At 45.4% G+C, this 20,413-nt stretch overlaps 1 protein-coding gene across 3 annotated transcripts in view; it reads right to left on the bottom strand.

Annotated features, from left to right (window-relative positions):
• Positions 1-20,413, bottom strand: part of RPAP1 (RNA polymerase II associated protein 1) — a 59,515-nt gene that overhangs the window by 16,465 nt on the left and 22,637 nt on the right. For all 3 annotated transcript variants that reach the window (XM_068161417.1, XM_068161418.1, XM_068161419.1), the window contains exons 8-17: positions 19,116-19,231; positions 17,974-18,072; positions 15,754-15,855; positions 14,532-14,699; positions 11,483-11,665; positions 8,896-9,030; positions 8,538-8,717; positions 6,535-6,692; positions 4,210-4,389; positions 2,989-3,190 (exon numbers count right to left, since the gene is read on the bottom strand). In XM_068161417.1, coding sequence (XP_068017518.1) covers positions 2,989-3,190; positions 4,210-4,389; positions 6,535-6,692; positions 8,538-8,717; positions 8,896-9,030; positions 11,483-11,665; positions 14,532-14,699; positions 15,754-15,855; positions 17,974-18,072; positions 19,116-19,231 — 1,523 coding nt within the window. The remainder of the gene's footprint in view (positions 1-2,988; positions 3,191-4,209; positions 4,390-6,534; positions 6,693-8,537; positions 8,718-8,895; positions 9,031-11,482; positions 11,666-14,531; positions 14,700-15,753; positions 15,856-17,973; positions 18,073-19,115; positions 19,232-20,413) is intronic.

Below are 20,413 nucleotides of genomic sequence, written 5' to 3'. Positions count from 1 at the left end.
TCAAAAAAGACCCAGCCAAACCACTAAGAAAAAAACAAAAAAAGAAGCCAGCTTTATGAAGTGGGATTGACCTACCCATCAAAGTATGATCATGGATGAACGCTGCATGGAGGAAAGATCTGTGGCTTTTAGAGAGCCATCTGAATTCTTCCAACCCTAGTAAGCGATATCTGAGGCTGAAGGGAATGCTGGAAAATTTCCATGCTTTGTTTTCCCTTTCCTTAGAATGTTGATTTAGGATACAGAAATACCCATTTCCACAACATAAAAATCTAGTTTTCCCCCAAGTGCAATCCCCCTCCAGAAATCACTAAAATCTACATTAAGATGTTAACCTCAGTTCCTAGTAGTCTGACAAAAACATTTCACGAAGGTCCAGGCATACACTAATCTAGTTACTATAGAAGTTGATCATGCTTACACTGGTCCATTCAAACATGACAGATGCAATTTTTTTATGTTTTACATCAGACTAGCTAACCACAGGCAGATGAGCAAACTTATTTTTAAGTGGAGAAAAAACCAAATAATTTCATACAGAATACGGATTTAACCAGGTTGGAAAAGGCCTTCGAGATCATCGAGTCCAACCTATCGCCCAACACCATCTAATCAACTAAACCATGGCACATAGTGCCCCATCCAGTCTCTTCTTAAACACCTCCAGTGATGGTGACTCCACCACCTCCCTGGGCAGCACATTCCAATGGCCAATCTCTCTTTCTATGATGAACTTCTTCTTAACATCCAGCCTAAACCTCCCCTGGTGCAGCTTGAGACTGTGTCCTCTTGTTCTGGTGCTGGTTGTCCGGGAGAGGACACCAACCCCCACCTGACTACAACCTCCCTTCAGGTAGTTGTAGACAGCAAGAAGATCTCCCCTGAGCCTCCTCTTCTCCAGGCTAAGCAACCCCAGATCCCTCAGCCTCTCCTCACAGCTTCTGCTCCAAAGCCCTTCCCAGCTTTGTTGCCCTTCTCTGGACACGTTCCAGCAACTCAACATCTTTCCTAAACTGAGGGGCCCAGAACTGGACACAGGACTCAAGGTGTGGCCTAACCAGAGCTGAGTACAGGGGCACAGCCCCTGCTAGCCACACTGTTCCTGATACAGGCCAGGATGCCATTGGCCTTCTTTTAAAGGACTTATATTGATGACATTATTTTGTCATCCACTCCTCTTGGATATCTATGAAGGCTAAAAAGGAATATTACCATTTGGTTTTACTGGCTCACTAAGGCTCAGGACTCAAAGACAGCATGCAAAAGGTACTACCTACCCCATGGCACTGAAGATGTCTTTGAAAGGTACTGTCTCTTTCTACCCCAGCCACAAGTAACAAACTCAGCTGCTCTGAGCAAGTTTCAGAGGAGCTGCAGAACTGTGAATAATTTCAGCCATTAAATTATCCTCACACCTTGAAGACAGCTCTCTCAGGTCAGAACTCGGGCATGTCAGTTGGGCAGCAAAGGGGAAAATTGCATTTATCTTTAGAACATGAATCTTTAAGGTTACTCAAGTATAAGACACAAGGATGTCTCACCTTCAGAAAACTCACTTCAAAAATGGTGACATACTACAACTCTAACTGGGTTGCAGAATTGACCTTGAATGTCAGTGGGGCAGGAAATAAATTGATCTTTATCTTTGCCTGTCCAAAGTTCATATAGCATGACCCTCAACACTCAAACTTCCAACCAGATCACTGCAGTGTAGCTGTCCACATGTAAGCTCTCAGACCACAGCAAATGCAAAAAAAAGTGCAACTTGATTTAGCCCACAAGGAGAAAAGACTGCCAAACTAATTTAGGTCAAGGGGGCTACAGGAGAGCTTGGGAGGGAGTTTTTACATGGGCTTGTGGTGACAGGACGCTGGGTAATGGCTTTAAGCTGGAAGAGGGGAGATTTAGACTGGATATCAGGAAGAAATTCTTTACAGCGAGGGTGGTAAGACACTGGAACGGGTTGCCCAGGGAGGTTGTGGATGTCACCTCCCTAGAGGTCTTCAAGGCCCAGTTGGATGAGGCCTTAAGCAGCCTGGTCTAGTGGAAGGTGTCCCTCCCCATGGCAGGGGAGTTGGAACTAGATAATCTTTAAGGTCCCTTCCAACCCAAAACATTCTACGAATCTATGGATCCATATTTGCTTCAAGCTTAGGATCTCTGCAGCAAATCAGAACACACAGCAGTGCTGCATACCTTGACAAAGACTCTGAGCCCAGCTGAACAAAGAACAAGAAAAGAAGGCAGTGATATTTGGCACTGCTAATGTGAAGGATCAGCAGTCTTAACTGACCCTAAACCGCAAGCAGTCTCGGCAAAAGCCTGTGGCAGTTTTAGGCTATGCCTTTAAAATTTTCCACAGATCTTGAACAGAAAGTGGCAGAATGTAAATAAATCTCTACTGGGTGTAAAAAGGAAAATGATGACAGTTCTAAACAATCCCAGTGGAGAGGTACCTACCATTAAGATTTAGTTTGCAAAACCATCTTTCTTTTTTCGCTTCTTCGGCCCTGGCTGATGCTTCTCCTGGCTTTACTGACCTTGGCTGCACTGCCTTTTTGTGACTGGCATTAACAAGTCCTCTCTGCTCTCTTTTCTCCTGTCCCTTTTGTGTACAGGTGGGTAGAGAGAGAAGCAGAGAGGGGAGAAGCTATGAGCTCCCCCTGGTGTTTGGCCAGGGGGGTTCCTGTGCTGTTTAGTAGCTGTAAATACCTGCAGATATTGTAAACACTGTATATTTTGTACCTATTCATTGCACTTCATTGTAGATCATAGTTTTGCCTGTAAACACAGCTTTCATTTGCTTCCAGCTGGGCTGGGCTGGCTAATTTAATGATGAGGGGAATTTTTCAACCTACCACAAAGCCACAAACAAAATCTAGTCCTCAGCTAGAAGCCTCAGCAGCTGCCTTCTTCATTACTGCAAATTCAGGTTTTCAGAGCTGATGATGGTGAGATGAAAAGACAACCTGTATTTTCAGGCCTTACCTGTTGGCTGCAAGCACTGTAATAAACTCCCAAGTAGATCACATAGGTTGTGGTCAGAGGCTGGAGAGTGTGCCAAGTTTCTGTATGTGATATCTCTTGGAGGAATTTTTTCAGACTGGTCTCAAGGAAGGGCTGTAGGCCTGACACTTGATTCCATGCTACTGGAGGAGGTGGAATCTGCTCACCATCTTCTGAGCTATTACTGAAACACAATGGAAGAATGACACAGGATAGTAAATGTGTCTCAGAAACATTTCTCTCTCTAAATCATCCTTTTTAAGGGCAAGATTTCTAATTACATGTAGTCTGGAAAGCAATACCTGATAACAGTCTCTAGGGGAAAAAGTCTTTGCACAGTCCCAAAGGCCAGACCAAACCAATTTGGACAGAAAGGATAAATGTACAATCTGCTTCTGAAAGCTGCATTTTTGTGACCTGCACTACTCTGTCCTTGAGCTATGCTCTAATTTCACCAGACATGCTACCTCAGCACCCAGCTTTAGCTAAAGAGTTTCTTGCTTTTCACCAGAAAAAGTATCTCTGTCTTCAGTAAACCATGGAATCACAGAACACACTGGGTTGGAAGGGACATCTAGAGGTCACCTAGTCCAACCCCCAGGCGGCAAGCAGGGACTTCCCCAACTGAATTAAGTTGCTCAGAGCCCCATCAAGCCTGACCTTGAATGTCTCTAGGGATGGGGCTTCCACCACCTCCCCAGGTAACCTGTTCCAGAGTTCCACCACACTCATAGTAAATAGCTTCTTCCTCATGTCCAATATAAATCTACCCCTCCCTAGTTTAACATCATTGTCGACCAAAACAAACAGCCTCTTGATCACACATCTTGGCTTCTGCAGATAGTTTCTTTCCTCCTAAACTCAAGAAGGTTACTACACTTTTCCCAAAGAGAAGGTCAAAGGAACATCCCAGCTCTTTTCATCAGGGCATTTGGCTAACACTGTCCTTCTGCCCCATAGCTGAATGCACATTTTGGCTCCTGCCTTTCACCAGCCAAGCAGGCACACAGCTATCTGACTCAACACTGATGCTGACTTGTGTCAGAGGGAATACAGCCTCACCATGCAGGGATTCACACGTGAGACAGCAAACCATGCAAAATAAAGGAAAAATGAAAGAAGTGGACAGGTCTCCAAACCAAAAAGAGGGAAGTCAGGATGCCAACTACTCAGAGACAACAACTAATGACAGAGCAGGCCTACCTGTTCAGCTTGGCCTGCAGCTCCACCGCATAGCCAGCTGTCTGTGTCACATGTGTCAGCAGAGTCACTACTGCCACCGCTCGCTGGACAGACAGCTCCATCACTGGGCTCTTTCCATGGCAAGTGCTGAGCAGGTCAGGCAGGGACTGCAGTATCCTCACCAGCACAGGGTAAAGATCCCTAGAGCATGAATGACAGAATAGATGAGGTTGGAAAGGGTCTCTGGAGATGATCTATAGCTCGACTCCCTGGCTCAAGCCAGGTCTGCTAGAACAAGCATGCTCAGGAACATGCCAGTTGGATTTTGAATATCCTCAAGGATGGAGAATCCACAATCTTTCCATGTGATCTGCTCCAGGCTTTTGTTGCCTTCACAGCAAAAATCCCCAATTCTATGCTTCAGTATAATTTTCTGTGTTTCCATTTGTCCCCATTGCTTCATGTAGTTCCACTTCACACCACTGGAAGAATCTGGTCTACCTTTTTGGCACCCTCCCCTCACATGTTTCTAAAGACTGCTAATACAAGATTATGAGAACCATCACCACCACCAACATAACATAAACAGATGTGGAAAGAAAGGTGACAAAGGGAGAATATTGTCATTCCAGGGTCATCTGAACAGGATCCACCTAATATTCTGCCTCAAAGCATTTTTATTTTGTCTTAGATAGGCTACTTCTATTGTCTTCTTGTTTCCCTCGTTCTCAAATTTTCAGGCAAACCATCCACAGTTACAAACATGCAAATCTGAGCAATCTTCTGTTTCTCTCTTCTCAGCATTACAGTGCCAAAATACTATATACAGGTTTTGCTCTTTATTAGCCAATACACCTCGCTAGGCCAGAGAACACAATATGCTGTTGCAGAGAGAGAATACCCCTTCTGAAACTTAATACTGGTCTCTCTCTTGCTTCTCTTCAGAGGAACTCCAGAAGCCATCTCCATGCTTCCAGGTCAGTGCAATTACAGGGAGATGATTCAAGTCTGAGGCAGGTCTGACTTATCTTAGTGCAGACCTTGATGGTCAGACACAAGAACTTGTACTGAACTAAAAGCGGATGCAGCACGCAGTCTGTCTGCATCAGCCTGCCTTGCTTAGCGTGCATGCTGGCGTCTGCTGCCCACTGCCTGCCTTTAGATCATCAGATTCAATCCCAGGCGTGCTGCAAATGATGTGCCTTGATGTCACACAAGCACAGATTATTCACACTTTTAAGGGGGAAAAAAAACAGCCCTAAAATATTAGGGTGATCTCCCATAGTATGGAGGAGAAACAATAAAATATCAATGCTTAAGCACAGAAGATAAAGAACAACATAGAATAGAATAGACTAGACCAGACCAGACCAGGTTGGAAGAGACCTTCAAGATCATCGCGTCCAACCTATCACCCAACACCACCTAATCAACTAACCCACGGCACCAAGCACCCTATCAAGTCTCCTCCTGCACACCTCCAGTGATGGTGACTCCACCACCTCCCCAGGCAGCACATTCCAATGGGCAATCACTCTCTCTGTGTAAAACTTCTTCCTAACATCCAGCCCAAACCTCCCCTGGTGCAGCCTGAGACTGTGTCCTCTTGTTCTGGTGTTGCTTGCCTGGGAGAAGAGACCAACCTCTGCCTGTCTACAACCCCCCTTCAGGTAGTTGTAGAGAGCAATAAGGTCACCCCTGAGTCTCCTCTTCTCCAGGCTAAGCAATCCCAGCTCCCTCAGCCTCTCCTCACAGGGATTGGGTTCCAAGCCCCTCACCAACTTTGTTGCCCTTCTCTGGACACACTCCCAACATCCTTCCTAAACTGAGGGGCCCAGAATTGGACACAGTACTCAAGGTGTGACCTAACCAGTGCAGTGTACAGGGGCAGAATGACCTCCCTGCTCCTGCTGGCCACACTGTTCCTGATGCAGGCCAGGATGCCATTGGCCCTCTTGGCTGCCTGGGCACACTGCAGGCTCACGTTCAGCCTACCATCAACCAGCACCCCCAGGTCCCTCTCTGCCTGGCTGCTCTCCAGCCACTCTGACCCCAGTCTGTAGCACTGCATGGGGTTGTTGTGGCCAATGTGCAAAACCCAGCACTTGGATGTGTTAAATCTCATGCCCTTGGACTCTGCCCATCTGTCCAGCCTGTCAAGAGACAATACTCAACACAAATACCTTTAGAAACTGAGTTTTACTGTAGGAGGCCAGAAAAAGGGAGGTAAGAGTCCCTGAAGGTAGTAAAGGCTGAGCCTAGAGATGCCTAAACTTGCCCCTCTGGAACAGGACATTTGTTTTCCCTTGTGCCCTCCACCCTCGTTTCTTCAGCTTTGGGCTGTACCTGTAGAGGTCACAGGCCTGCCCATAGCCGGCAGCCACAGCCCACAAGCGGAAGGCCTCAGTGCTCAGCCTGATGGCCTCCTCCCTCGGCAGGAGCAGATCCTGTGGGTCTTCAGCTATAAATCGACTTAACCGGCTTTTCATTCCAAATTGGTTCAGCTGTAAAACAAACAAACAAAAGAGAAAAGAATGAACAACAAAACCAGACAAAGGGCTCAGAGACATCAGCTGCATGCATCATTATCTCATTACTCCGACACACCAGAAGGACTGCAGATTTCAGTTCAGCTCATTCCAGACTCCTCCTGCCCTGTTCTAATCTGTCTGTATCCTCTGTAGTCTTAAGGAGCGCACTACAAAGGATCAATAAACGGTCAATGGCTATTAAGGGAGAAGACTTCCTGGGAGGGATGCCATGGTGTTACCTAATCCATTCCTTACACAGATCAACTACACCTAAACCGTTCCTGATGGAGGTAGCACCCACACACACTCGTGTTTTGGATGCCCTCTGCAGCATTTTGCTTCATTTTTTTAACCTATAATTATCCTTCCTTATGGAGTCATAAATAGAAGTCTATTAAGTCAGGATTACACGTAAAACTGTATCTGATGGAAAAACACTGTATGCCAAAGGACTGGCTTGACGCCAGTGTTCTTTCTGGAAGGTCACACAGAGGTTTCCACAAGCTAAAGCTTTCCATGACTCTCTTGTTTGTTTTATCCAAAGGGTACCTCCTGCCAGTTACTTTTGTAAGATTATAGAATTTTGATGCCTTGAAAATGTTCTGAAGTTATTTTAGTATTGAATTAAGCATGACATGACTCATTTGCAGTTCTCTAGAAATAGGTTTTTATCCTCCCCAACAGCAGGGTATTTTTGCTTAACCATAAAAAAGAGCTTCTCTTTCCCTCTCCCACACATACAATGCCTTGTGTGTGCTCTGTCTAAACAAATGAGCTAATAATGTCTTTTTCTTAACACAAGGACATATTATAGATAATTTAAATTTCAAATGGCTTTAGAGACATCTTGCAGGGAAATCAATGCACGCCAGCAAGAAAGCAAAGGAGTTGATGAATCAAACTATGAATTCTGACACCCCTCCTACAGAACAGAGCGGAAAGTCAAATTTACTTCCAGAGGAGGAAGTTGGAAGAATTTTGTTGGTAGCTAAAGTGAATTCCTACATTGGTGAGTTTGAATTGGTCTTCTTATTGTCTTCCACTGCTACGCTTAAGCGCTTGTAACAAGTCATATGAGAGTGCAACAGAACCAAAGCCTGAGTGGCAGGAACGTTGCAAGCAATTTTTGCATGCCTTGGAACCCCCTGGAGTACACAAAGCCTGAAACAGGAAAATTCAGAGATTTTCTATTATGCTCACAGCACCACTTAGAGCCTTTAAATATCCCACTATCCATTACCAGCACATTACTCTATGTATTTCATAGCACAGACTGCTAGGGGTCAGCTGATGCTGGCAGTTTCCTGGATGGCAATTTATTAGGAGCTGTTAACAATGCTGAACCAAAACCCCTGAGAGGTGCTCCTGGCACTGGAATGGGTGCTGCTTTTGGTGGATGGGATGCATTTATAGCACCAGTGTGATGAGCAAAGGCTATTATCTCTGAACCTGTCCAGAAGTAGGTAAGAGGAGTTGGAAAAACTGACAAATTACTTTAGAGTTATTAGGACAAATTAACAGCAGGAAAGGTCAACCAGAGTTGCAAAACACAAGAACAGCAATTAAATCTCTAGTTTATTTAGTCCTAAGCTGGCCATCACTGGAACATGGGAGAGCACAGAGCATCACACAGCAGTGTCATCTAAACATCCACTATTGGTCAGGATCACTGAACTGTGTCCTTCAAAACACACATATGGACCTTCTTCACAATGATTGTTTCAGCTTCAGCTCAGAGTCCTCTACCTTTACTTAGAAACTAAAACAAAGAGAACAAAGGCCTTTGCAATCAGAAGAGCTCTTTTGAGACTCACTCACCAGCCTGGCTGCTGCGTTTCGGCCTCCAGACGCCAACACTCTGATGAACTTCATAGCAGTGGCACAAGGAACACCATGGAGGCTGGTGAGTAGACACCCTGGCTCAGCCACCTGGGTATCCCACTGAGTAGGGAGAAATTCCCTGACAATGGTCTCAATCAAGCGAGGACAGTCAAGCAGCTGCAGAGGAAGAGCAGGTAGCACAAATAACTAAAGGTATGCAATTACGCAGAGGTGCAGACGACAGGCGGAACACACACGGCTGCCTGATCTCTTTGCTCTAACTTTACCTGCTCTTCCTTCCCTTTTTCAAACTTTTCTTGACCTTTCCTGAGCTCCTGTACAATGGGGGATTTACCTGGCTGCATGCTTCAGAGGAGTGCCTTGCTATGTGGGTGAGGATGTGCAGTATGTCCAGGACTACTGTTGGAACAGGTTGTACCACCTCCAGGATGTACCTCAGCCGGTGCTGGATCCGTGTCTTCAAAAGTCCCTGAAAAACAGTAAATTCCATTACATTATTAACCATTGCTTTCTGATCTGGAAGACAAAAGCAGATTCAATTACATCTTCTGTAGAGAGATTACCAGTGAGGAAACAAAGAACTAAGTTCCTGTGGATTTGCCCATAGGCTAGCAAATGAGCAAGAGTTAGCTCAAGAGAGCAGGAAGGACTGAACAACTTCTCTGCATCAGACCACTGGTGGGGTTTGGATGCTTGTGTTTTCCAGAGTACAAAACTGTGAGCAACAGGGAATATGAAAATAATCTTCTCTACAAAGGGCTACTAAAACCTAATGTGGCTGAAAAGGGTTCTCATGCTCCTTGAATCATTTTGGCTGGGTGCCACCTCCAGCTAAGGTAGCACTGTCTGATACCGTACCTGTTATGTCAGAGAAAGATGACAGAAACAGAGAGCAGAGCTTAGGAGTCGGAAGAGAGAGATGCAGAGAGATGATGTAATTTCTATTTTGTTTCACAGAGCAGAATACTGTGATCAGTGGTGGTGCCAGGAAACAAATCTTCAGTTCAAGTGACATTGTTACAGAAGCAGAGAAACGTTTCTGCTGGAAAAGACCTTTACAACATAGAGTACAATCATTAACCCAACGTGACTAAGCCTGCTGCTAAACGGTGTCCCTCAGCACAACAGCTACAGCGTTCCTACTTCTAAGAACACAGTTCTGAGAAAAGGCAACTCATAACACCCAAACTCATTGTAGTGATACTCTAAAAAAGTTTCAGTGAGGTAAGGTGGTAGTTCTAGACCTGACCACGTTCAGCTGCTAGGTTAAATACTCCTTTTCCAACCATGGGGAGTAGTTGGATTGTAACATCCCATAAGCAGGTATGAAATGCAATTTCACAACTGGAACAGTGGAGAATATAATGTCAAATACCTTCTGAGCTCAGGCCACCTGAAACAAGTTAAAGTACTTTATGCTGAACCACATACCTGTTTCTAGAATCACAAGCTGGTATCATGTCTTCTATCTACAACTCTTCCTGAGCAGTGTCACCTCGCAGAAAACATCTGCAATCCTGAAGCCTCTAAACAAGACCAGGTATGAAGTAGAGCAGTTCATTTGCTCAGTGAAGCTTTTAACCAAGAGCCATTTGAACACAGGCTCAAGCACAATAACTAAGTGATGTGATCACAGATTTTAATGATTGCAGCAGGCAAGAGAGTTGGAGCAGCTGCACTGAGGCTGAGTGTGAGGTAACAAAGGTTGCTACTTTTAGAGCTCATACCAGAAATGTGCAATTAGGCTTATATATGTGAGGAACTCCTTCCAAATGCTGTAACTGTATCTGAGAAATGCAATCACAAAGAATGAAACTGGAGAAATGCTAAGTAGCCTCCTTATGTCAAACACAAAAAGGGTATCACTGTACAGATCTAACCAGTTTTCATAGAACCATTGAATGGCTTAGGCTGGAAGGGATTCCAGAGATCATGTCCTCCCACCCCCCTGCCATGGGGCAGGGATACCTCTCAACTAGACTTGTTTGCTCAAGGCCTCAGCTGATCTGGCCTTAATCATCTCCAGGGAGGGGGCATCCACAATGACTGTGGGCAACCTATTCCAGAGTCTCACCCCCCTCGTGGTGAGAATTTTTTCCTAAGATCCAGGCTGAACCTACTCTCCCTCAGCTTAAAATCATTCCCTCATGTCCTGTCACCAGACACCCTTATGAAAAGACCCTCTCCATCTTTCCTGTAGGCTCCCTTCAGGTGTCAGAAGGCAGCTATAAGGTCCCCCTGGAGACTTCTCCAGGCTGAATAACCCCAGCTCCCTCAGCCTCTCCTCATAGCAGAGTTGTTCCAGTCCTTCGATCATCCTTGTGGCCCTCCTCTGGACTCACTCCAAGAGTTTTATGTCCTTCTTATGATGGGGACTCCAGAACTGGACACAGTATTCGAGGTGGGGGGGTCTCACAAGAGCAGAGTAAAGGGGCAGAATCACCCACCTCTCTTAACCTGTGGGCCATACTCCTTTTGATGCAACCTAGGATATGGTTTGCTTTCTGGGCTGCATAAGCTGGAATGCTCGTGTTTAGCTTTACAAAAGCAGATACAGACACTTTAATAATGGCTGGGGCTTTTCACTTTTAGCTCAAATAAGTGAGATTGAAAATCATGTCTGCATGCAGCCTTTCAACAAATCTTATAAGATACCAGCATGCTTGATGCCAGTTTCCCCAGAGGAAGTTAGAGATACTTAATGATACTGAAAACAAGCAAGTCAAGCCTCTGTATTTTTAGACATCAATAAAATTACTCTCCTGGTAATATGACAGCAACATAACACCTAACAGCCAGGGAAGAGTTATAATTCTTGTTCAGAATGTTCTTAACAGCATACACAGGAGAGTAGACACTTCAACAGTACACACAGCCACCGTGTAGAGCCTATTTTCCTAAGGTTCCAGGTCTGTGCTCACCTTTACAACATCATACCGGGCCACATCTGGATCTGGCTTGTTTGCATCCTTTAATTTTTTATCCTGAGACTTCTCTGTTCCATTTAATTCTTCCTCTTCCTCCTCTTCTTCCTCCTCATTGTTGGGGACAAAGGGGAACATAGCCATCCCTTGGTACCAAGAGAAAGTCCAGTCAAGATATTTCTACAAGGAGAGTAAAAGCACAGAGAATAAAATTCTCAGAAAGAAATCATGGAAGATAAAAAGCTACCAAGGATACTTTTGATGCCAGAATGCTTTAATGAATCCCACCTAAGCTTGGAGAACGGGCACACAGTAAAGGGTATGTACAAGTGGAATGCAATGCATTTTCAGAGAACTGATTTTAACTTCTGATCCACCTGCACTTGGGAGGCCAGGAGAAGCAATACCATGAGGTGAACTAAATTCAACACAGAGGTAACAGAAATGCAGCTTAACTGGCAAAAATTTACAATAAAATAAACCACCAAAGCTCTAGAAGTTAAAGTGGAATTTGGCACTTATTGGCTCTATTCCCATTTCTGGACTGTGTGGAACTCAGGTCACAAATAATACAGAATGGTCACATAAAAATTGGCACATTAAAGACTGCCTGGTGTGTGTGTTTGTGTGTGTTTGGCTTTTCTTTGACTACCTCTCAGCTCCAGCAAATAAACACCCCACCTTGTGTTCACAGCTAATGACAGTGTCAGACACTCTCAAGCTCTAGGGCGAAACTGCAGTAAGTTAGCTTTTAACGTCTGAGAGAGCAGATTGTTCCTGTGGCAGATCTACATCCCCCCAGAGAAGAGGAGGCTCAGGGGAGACCTTATTGCCATCTACAACTACCTGAGGGGAAGTTGTAGCCCGGTGGGGGTTGGTCTTTTCCCCCAGGCAACCAGCACCAGAACAAGAGGACACAGTCTCAAGCTGTGCCAGGGGAGGTTTGGGCTGGATGTTAGGGGGAAGTTCTTCACAGAAGGAGTGATTTGCCATTGGAATGTGCTGCCCAGGGAGGTGGTGGAGTCGCCATCACTGGAGGTGCTTAGGAGGGGACTGGATGGGGTGCTTGGTGCCATGGTTTAGTTGATTAGATGGTGCTGGGTGACAGGTTGGACCTGATGATCTCAAAGGTCTTTTCCAACCTGGTTAATTCTATTCCATTCTACTTGAAGCCATGGTTTAGTTGTCAGGAGGTGTTAGGTGATAGGTTGGACTTGATGATCTCTGAGATCTTTTCCAACCTTACTGATTCTATGATTCTAGAATATGAAAGAGAGGCAAATCAAATGACTATGCTACTTTAAAACAGCTTCAAATTTCCATTCCTGAACTGGCAAACAGAAATAGCTAAACACACTGGTCAGAAAATAAGGGGTAGACTTTAAACAAACCTCTGAGGTTTTAGGAAAAAAGTTTGGATGTGAGTGCCAAGGAAGTCCACATTATTACCAGATACTAAAGAAAACCCAAACAAACTAAACCAACCAACCAAAAAAATTACAATACAAACAAACAAGCAACAACAACAACAAAAATCCCCACCAAATAAACTAAAAACCAAACAAACAAAAGCACCAAATAACAGTAATTAAAAAACCCAACACACAAAACCAAGACCAACCAAAACCCAACACCACGACCTCCACCACAACATGAAACAAAGTTGGTGAGTGAATGACATGGTCAGAAGAGACCTGACTTTAGGGGATGAAATCCATCTGTAACACATAGTCTGGTACTATAGTCTTCCTTCTACCAAGAGAAGGAAAAGCACAAGATAGAGTATCTGGGTCTTTGAAGAAAGGAGACAGGCGCTTCCTTCCCACAGCCACTGAAGGATGAACAAAGCCTTCACACAATGTGATTTTTTTCATGTGTTGATCTGTATTTACAGTGGGGTTAAACCCTGTTTGTCTTACAAATTCTGGAGCAAAAGGCCAGCCCCCCAGCTCTGTGCCTTTCTCAGAGACCTTCTGAAATTCAACAGCATGAGACTCTAGGAAGGACTCTAAACAAGAAAAGATACTGACACAGCACTCGGTGCTGCTTTTGGCAGTAAGAGTCAGCACTTACACAAAATATCAGGCCACAAGCTTTAATCCAAGAATCAGAGCACTGCAGTTACAGACCATAGTAATATCAGAAGAAAGAAAAGAACATTAAGAAGCTGATTCATAGCATTAATTGCCTACCACCGGCACGCAGGCCTCATCTGGCAGAGCACCATTAAGCTCCCGACTCAGAAAAGCTACCTTTTCTTGGAGAAAGCTACCAAGTCATTTTTTTTCCCCTCTTGACTCCCCACCAGGGACAGCTCTAAAGGCCTAGGAGAAGCTCCAGGAGGCTTCTTGAGATCTACCCACTCTTCTCTATCACCAGCCCCTTTGCAGTCTGACACAGCTCTTGTGGAAGCAACTTGAAACAGAGCCCAGTGCATTATCTGTCCATAGTGGACTGCTTCTGTCCAACCAGGAAGGCATCCTAATCTTGCTGCTCAGGGCTCTCTAGTACCTCTGAATGCACAAAAGAAATTTCAACCTTCTAACAAGATAAAAAGCTGTCAGGAGAAAATACACACAAGGAGGTGAAATTAGATATTTATCAGTGTAAGAAAAGCACATGAGAACAGAAGAAAATGAACAATGAGAGGAAAAGAGCATCATTATGCAGTATAATGGAAAGCTGGGAGAAGCAGGGAAACTGCAAAACAAGAAGCTAACAACATAAGCAGCCACATTAAAATAAAAACCAACATACAATAGCCTGATCCAGATTGTAAAGAACTCAAAATGAAGAGAACCTCAGCAGCCTGCACTGAATTTAATCATGAGGCAGAGCTAATTCAAACAGAAGAGATGTCTGAATCTCTCACACTGGGATGACACACTCCCTTGCCTGTCCCAGAGCACAGCAATGGCATTCTACTGACCATTACACTAACTCCTCCACTAAGCCATTGTTCAAGCTACTTACCATGCCTTCTCATTCTGATTCCTGTAAACAGCTCAGCATGAAATCAAACCCAGTCCCTTAATGATCATCTCACCTCATCATCTAGTGACACCAGCAGAGCCCGGAGGGCACTGGCAGCCGCTGCCATGACATTATCCACTGCGTCATCCAGCGAGAAGCGCAGCAAGAAGAGAAACCCAGCATCAAGCAGCAGATGCACAATGCTGCCCTTTAAGGAGGAAGCAAATTCTCCAGCCTTGGCCTGAAAGGTATGGAACACAGAACCTGTGTTAAAGCTATCTCAACATTCTGCATGTTTGCTTTTTACTGTAAAGCAGCTAAAGTGTGTGTAGGTTTTTTCTTGCCCCCTTTATTTTCCCCTCTGCAGAGACACACAACTCCAGTTCCTTAATTCAGGATGTCAGTCCTTCTAAAGCCTGAACCTATCTTTTGACTTTACCCTGCTCTGCCCCACCATTCTTCGCAAAACTATGCTGTGCTTTCTACTGTCACTGCAGTGAAGGTTAGCATTTCCCCTAACAGTTAGGTGGAAATATGCACAGAAGCAAACATTCATTCTGTTTTATGCTACTTGCACACTGCTCTGAGTATCACAGAATCACAGAACAGAAGCATTGGAAAAAACCCTCAGGATCACCAAGTCCAACCCAGAACCCTACTCTACAAAGTTCACCTCTATACCATATCCCCAAGCACCACACCCAAACTACATTTAAACACATCCAGGGTTGGTGACTCAACCACCTCCCTGGGCAGCACATTCCAATGCCTGACCACTCTTGCTGTGAAAAACTTCTTCCTAATGTTCAGTCTAAACCTACCCAGTTGTAGCTTGAGGCTGTTCCCTCTTGTTCTAATCACCTGTGAGAAGAGACCAGCACCAGCCTCTCCACAATGTCCTATCAGGTAGTTGTAGAGAGCAATGAAGTCTCTCTCTCTTACAGAAAAGCACATCATGAAATTAGCTCAAACAGGACCAAAAGGGTCATTGCCAAGGATTGTGTCAAAATTAACACCAAAAAGCCCCCAACAATTTCTGCCCAAAGCAACAGCAGAACTAAAGTTTCAGCACTGCTGCTGATGAACACTTGGAAACATCTCCCTCCAAAGGAACTTGAAACTTATATCCCAACACTTAATTCTTCTAACAGTAAGGAGATCCTCAGGGCAAAAGAATGCCCTGATGGTTGTTTTGCTCACCATTGAATACTGAAAAGAACTAATACTAGAGAATCTGGGTCCTGATCCACCAGGAACTTGAATTATGGGGAGGAATTCCATGGAAACTGACTTACCTTTTGGACAATCCGCCCCAAGACCTGTAGAGCCAGTGTCCTCTGTTGGATAACTTGGCTGCGAGACAAATGAAAGAGCTCTTGGAGAGAATAACCAGCCCTCTAAATGGGGAAGGAAAAAAGAAGCAAACAACACAAAACCAAAATAAAAGCAATAACCCCCCCAGCCCTCACCTATAGGTAAAAGCAGCCCCCTTTAAATAAGGTTAACTGTAAAACACTGCATAGCAGAACATAAACTGCTGGCTAAGCTGTCAGCTCGAGGCTTGGACTGCAACACTGTGCTGGGTTAGGAACTGGCTGGAGGGCCAAGCTCAGAGAGTGGTGGGGAATGGTGCCACATCCAGCTGGCGGCCAGTGGCGTGCCCCAGGGATCAGTGCTGGGCCCCATCCTCTTTAATATTTTCATTGATGATCTGGATGAGGGGATTGGGACAGTCATCAGCAAATTTGCTGATGACACCAAGTTAGAAGATGTCGATCTGTTAGAGGGCAGAAGGGCTCTGCAGAGGAACCTCAACCAACTGGACAGATGGGCAGAGTCTAACAGGATGGCATTCAACAAGTCCAAGTGCCAGGTGCTGCGCTTTGGCCACAACAACCCCATGCAGAGCTACAGGCTGGGGTCAGAGCGGCTGGAGAGTGTCCAAACAGAGAGGGACCTGAGAGTGCTGATTGACAGCTGCCTAAACATGAGCCAGCAGTGTGCCCAGGTGGCCAAGAAGGCCAATGGCATCCTGGCCTGCATCAGGAATAGTGTGGCCAGCAGGAGCAGGGAAGTCATTGTGCCCCTCTACTCTGCACTGGTTAGGCCACACCATGAGTCCTGTGTCCAGTTCTGGGCCCCTCAGTTTAGGAAGGACATTGAGACACTTGAATGTGTCCAGAGAAGGTCAATGAGGCTGGAGAGAGGCCCTGGGCACAAGCCCTATGAGGAGAGGCTGAGGGAGTTGGGGTTGTTTAGCCTGGAGAGGAGGAGGCTCAGGGGTGACCTCATTGCTCTCTACAATTACCTGAAAGGTGGTTGTAGCCAGGAAGGGGTTGGTCTCTTCTCTCTAGCAACCAGCACCAGAACAAGAGGACACAGTCTCAAGCTGTGCCAGGGGAAGTTTAGGCTTGAGGTGAGGAGAGAGTTCTTCACAGAGAGAGTCATTTGTCATTGGAATGTGCTGCCCAGGGAGGTGGTGGAGTCACCATCCCTGGAGGTGTTCAAGAGGGGACTGGATGTGGCACTTGGTGCCATGGTCTAGTCATGAGGTCTGTGGTGACAGGTTGGACTATGATCTTTGAGGTCTCTTCCAACCTTGGTGATACTGTGATAAACTGCAATGCAACGTTGTTTGTTGCAATTGCAAGAGCTTCCAATCATTGATGTGACAGGAAAAAATAGAGTTCCTAAAGAAAAAGATGTATGTGCACCCTTCTCCAACACTGCAAATCCTCAGGAGTGTATCCAACAGAGCAAGGGAGGTTCTCCTCCTCCTCTACTCTGCCCTGATGAGGCCACACCTGGAATATTGTGTCCAGTTTTGGGCTCCCCAGTTAAGGAGGGACAGGGACCTACTTGAGATAGTCCAATGGAGAGCTACCAGGATGACTGAGGGTCTGGAGCACTGGCCTATGAGGAAAGGAAGAGAGACCTGGGGCTTTTTAGTCTGGAGAAGACTGAGAGGGGATTTAATCTATGTTGATAAGTATCTGAGGGCTGGGTGTCAAGAGGGAGAGTCAGGCTCTGCTCACTTGCAGCCCGTGATAGGACAAGGGGTAATGGATAGAAACTACAACACAGGAGGTTCCACCTCAACATCAGGAAGAACTTCTTCACTGTGAGGGTCACAGAGCACTGGAACAGGCTGCCCAGAGAGGTTGTGGAGTCTCCTTCTCTGGAGACTTTCAAAACCCATCTGGATGCATTCCTGTGCCAGATTCTATGGTCCTGCTCTGGCAGGGGGATTGGACTCGATCTTCAGAGGTCCCTTTCAATCCCTAACATCCTGTGATCAGAGGCATTAGAGGGAAAAAGCATTAGTGGAGTTTTCTGAAAGGACAGCACTTAAGGCACACAGGCACAAGTCCTCTTCAGGAGCCTTTTTCAAAAGGAAAGCAGTCATCCACACTTTAAGGGTTTTGTTACTAAAAAGTCTTGACACAAAAAGGAATCTGACAAATCAAAGAGAGGAAAAGGAAATGAGTGTGCCCTTTCCACTACATTACACCTACCTCTGCCTCTTCTCCATGGTGATGAAGGCCTAGGTGTGTCGGTAAATCAGCATCCGCAGGAATCAATTCTCCTTTTAAACTGAATCGAGCTTGCATTCCCTACCACAAAAGAGCAGAGGGAGAAAATGACTACTGCTATTGCCTTCCAGAACACTCATCACTTAAAATACTTTTTACAGTGACAGTTCAGGTACTCTCCAGGTCAGGCCACAAATTCTTTATAAAAAAAAAAAATAAAAAATGAGCCTGCAGTGTGCCCAGGTGGCCAAGGGGGCCAATGGCATCCTGGCCTGCAGCAGGAACAGCGTGGCCAGCAGGAGCAGGGAGGTCATTGTGCCCCTGTACTCAGCACTGGTTAGGCCACACCTCGAGTACTGTGTCCAGTTCTGGGCCCCTCAGTTTAGGAAGGAGGTTGACTTGCTGGAACGAGTCCAGAGAAGAGCAACAAAGTTGGTGAGGGGCTTGGAGCACAGCCCTGTGAGGAGAGGCTGAGGGAGCTGGGGTTGCTTAGCCTGGAGAAGAGGAGGCTCAGGGGAGACCTTATTGCTCTCTACAACTACCTGAAGGGAGGTTGTAGACAGGCGGATGTTGGTCTCTTCTCCCAGGCACCCAGCACCAGAACAAGAGGACACAGTCTCAAGCTGTGTCAGGGGAGATTTAGGCTGGAGGTTAGGAAGAAATTCTACACAGAGAGAGTGGTTGCCCATTGGAATGTGCTGCCCAGGGAGGTGGTGCAGTCACCATCACTGGAGGTGTTCAGAAGGAGACTGGATGGGGTGCTTGGTGCCATGTTTTAGTTGATTAGGTGGTGCTGGATAATAGTTTGGACACAATGACCTTGAAGGAGACGTCTCTTCCAACCTGGTCTATTCTACTTTATTCTAAATAATTTTTCCCCCCTTAGCTTTCAAGCCCTGTTTCATCCCAGATTGCAGCTGATAGACTCCCACTTGCTAGCTCTCTCAAGGACTGAGCTGATCACATATCACCCCACCCTGTGGAAGAAACTAGGGAATCTCTCAGTCTGATGAAACCCAACAGACTGAGTAACCACAGGACTAGTTTTTGAAGCCTTCAAAACTGTGACTGCTGAGAAGCATTATCCAGACACAAACATGAAAAACAAGTTCCTGCTTTCAGACCTCTTTGGTTTTCTTCTGCCGAGGTGCTGGCAAATCTTTCATCCATTCCAGCTTCTCAAACTCCACATTGTCCATGTGAATCCATTCCTTCTTGGGCTTCACAGGCAGATTGTCATCTTTGGAGGCAGGGGGAAGGAAGAAAAACATGGTAGTGTTACCTTCCAAGTCAGAGATGAAGAAAATACTACTCCTCTTTTGCCATTCAATGTGGCTTAAAGACTGCATCAAATACAGGATTCATGAAAAATAAGAAAACAATTTTCAAACTGACTGTTGTCTGATGCATAAACATCAAAGATTTAAAGTTGTTTTCATCTTCCCTGAGAGCTAGAAGAGGAAGTAAACAGCACTGTAATGAAATTCACAGACAGAGCTAATTTGGGAGAAGTTGTGCAGAAGTCAGGATACAAATAAGGCAGAGTGATCAGAGCCAGGGCAGGGAACTAGTATCATCCAAGGAGGGAGGGTGCTAAGGGAGATGTGAAATGATTCAAAAGTATTAATGCAGAGGTCCAAGCAAATTTGGAATCCAGTAAGATTTCAGTGCAGAAACACTGGAGAGAGCACAAAGCCTCTTACGTGTGCTTTCGCTGCCTCTGTGCTGCTGCTCTTCATTCTCTGTTCCTCTCTAACGGCTTGAGGACACCAGCTTGAGGAGATCAAAACAACTGAAAATTTACACAGCTTGCCTGAGAAACAGTTCAGTGGGGAAACTGGACAGCTGAACAGGAATTTCAAAGGTGCAAGTACTAAAGGAAGAAATGACTGATTTAACTTTATAAATAGTTTTCACTACAAGAATTTGAGAAAGAAGACATTTATGTCTGACATCACAGGAGTTGCCCTAGGAAAGAGAGAGATCAGCATGTGGAAGAATCTCACAGGTGAAGGGATGGGGCTGATGTAACTGGAAATGATCTGAAAAGTAGGAAAAGGAATGTTTTATTACTAGTACATTATCCCACACCAACAAGAGAAGATGAGCTAAAACGTCTTTTCTGTCTCCAGAGAAATCACACATAAGGAACAGGCACTCTGAGGGCATGAAAAGCAGCAGCATCAGTCCTGCTAGAGCAGCCCAGAACTCACTTGCACTCTGAACTCACAGTACTCTGGTCTTAGGATCATAGAAGCTAAAGTTGAAAAAGACCTCCAAGATCATGAAGTCCAACTGTTAACCCAACACTGACAAGTCCACCACTAAACCCTGTCCCTAAGCACCACATTGACATGTTTTTTGAACACCTGCTCTACGACTTCCCTGGGCAGCCTGTTCCAATGCACAGCCACTCTTTCAG

Source organism: Melanerpes formicivorus, unplaced genomic scaffold, assembly GCF_026170545.1.
Source record: "Melanerpes formicivorus ecotype bairdi unplaced genomic scaffold, bMelFor1.0.p_v2 SCAF_58, whole genome shotgun sequence".
NCBI lineage: Eukaryota > Metazoa > Chordata > Aves > Piciformes > Picidae > Melanerpes > Melanerpes formicivorus.
This window is presented reverse-complemented; position numbering and strand designations above follow the sequence as displayed.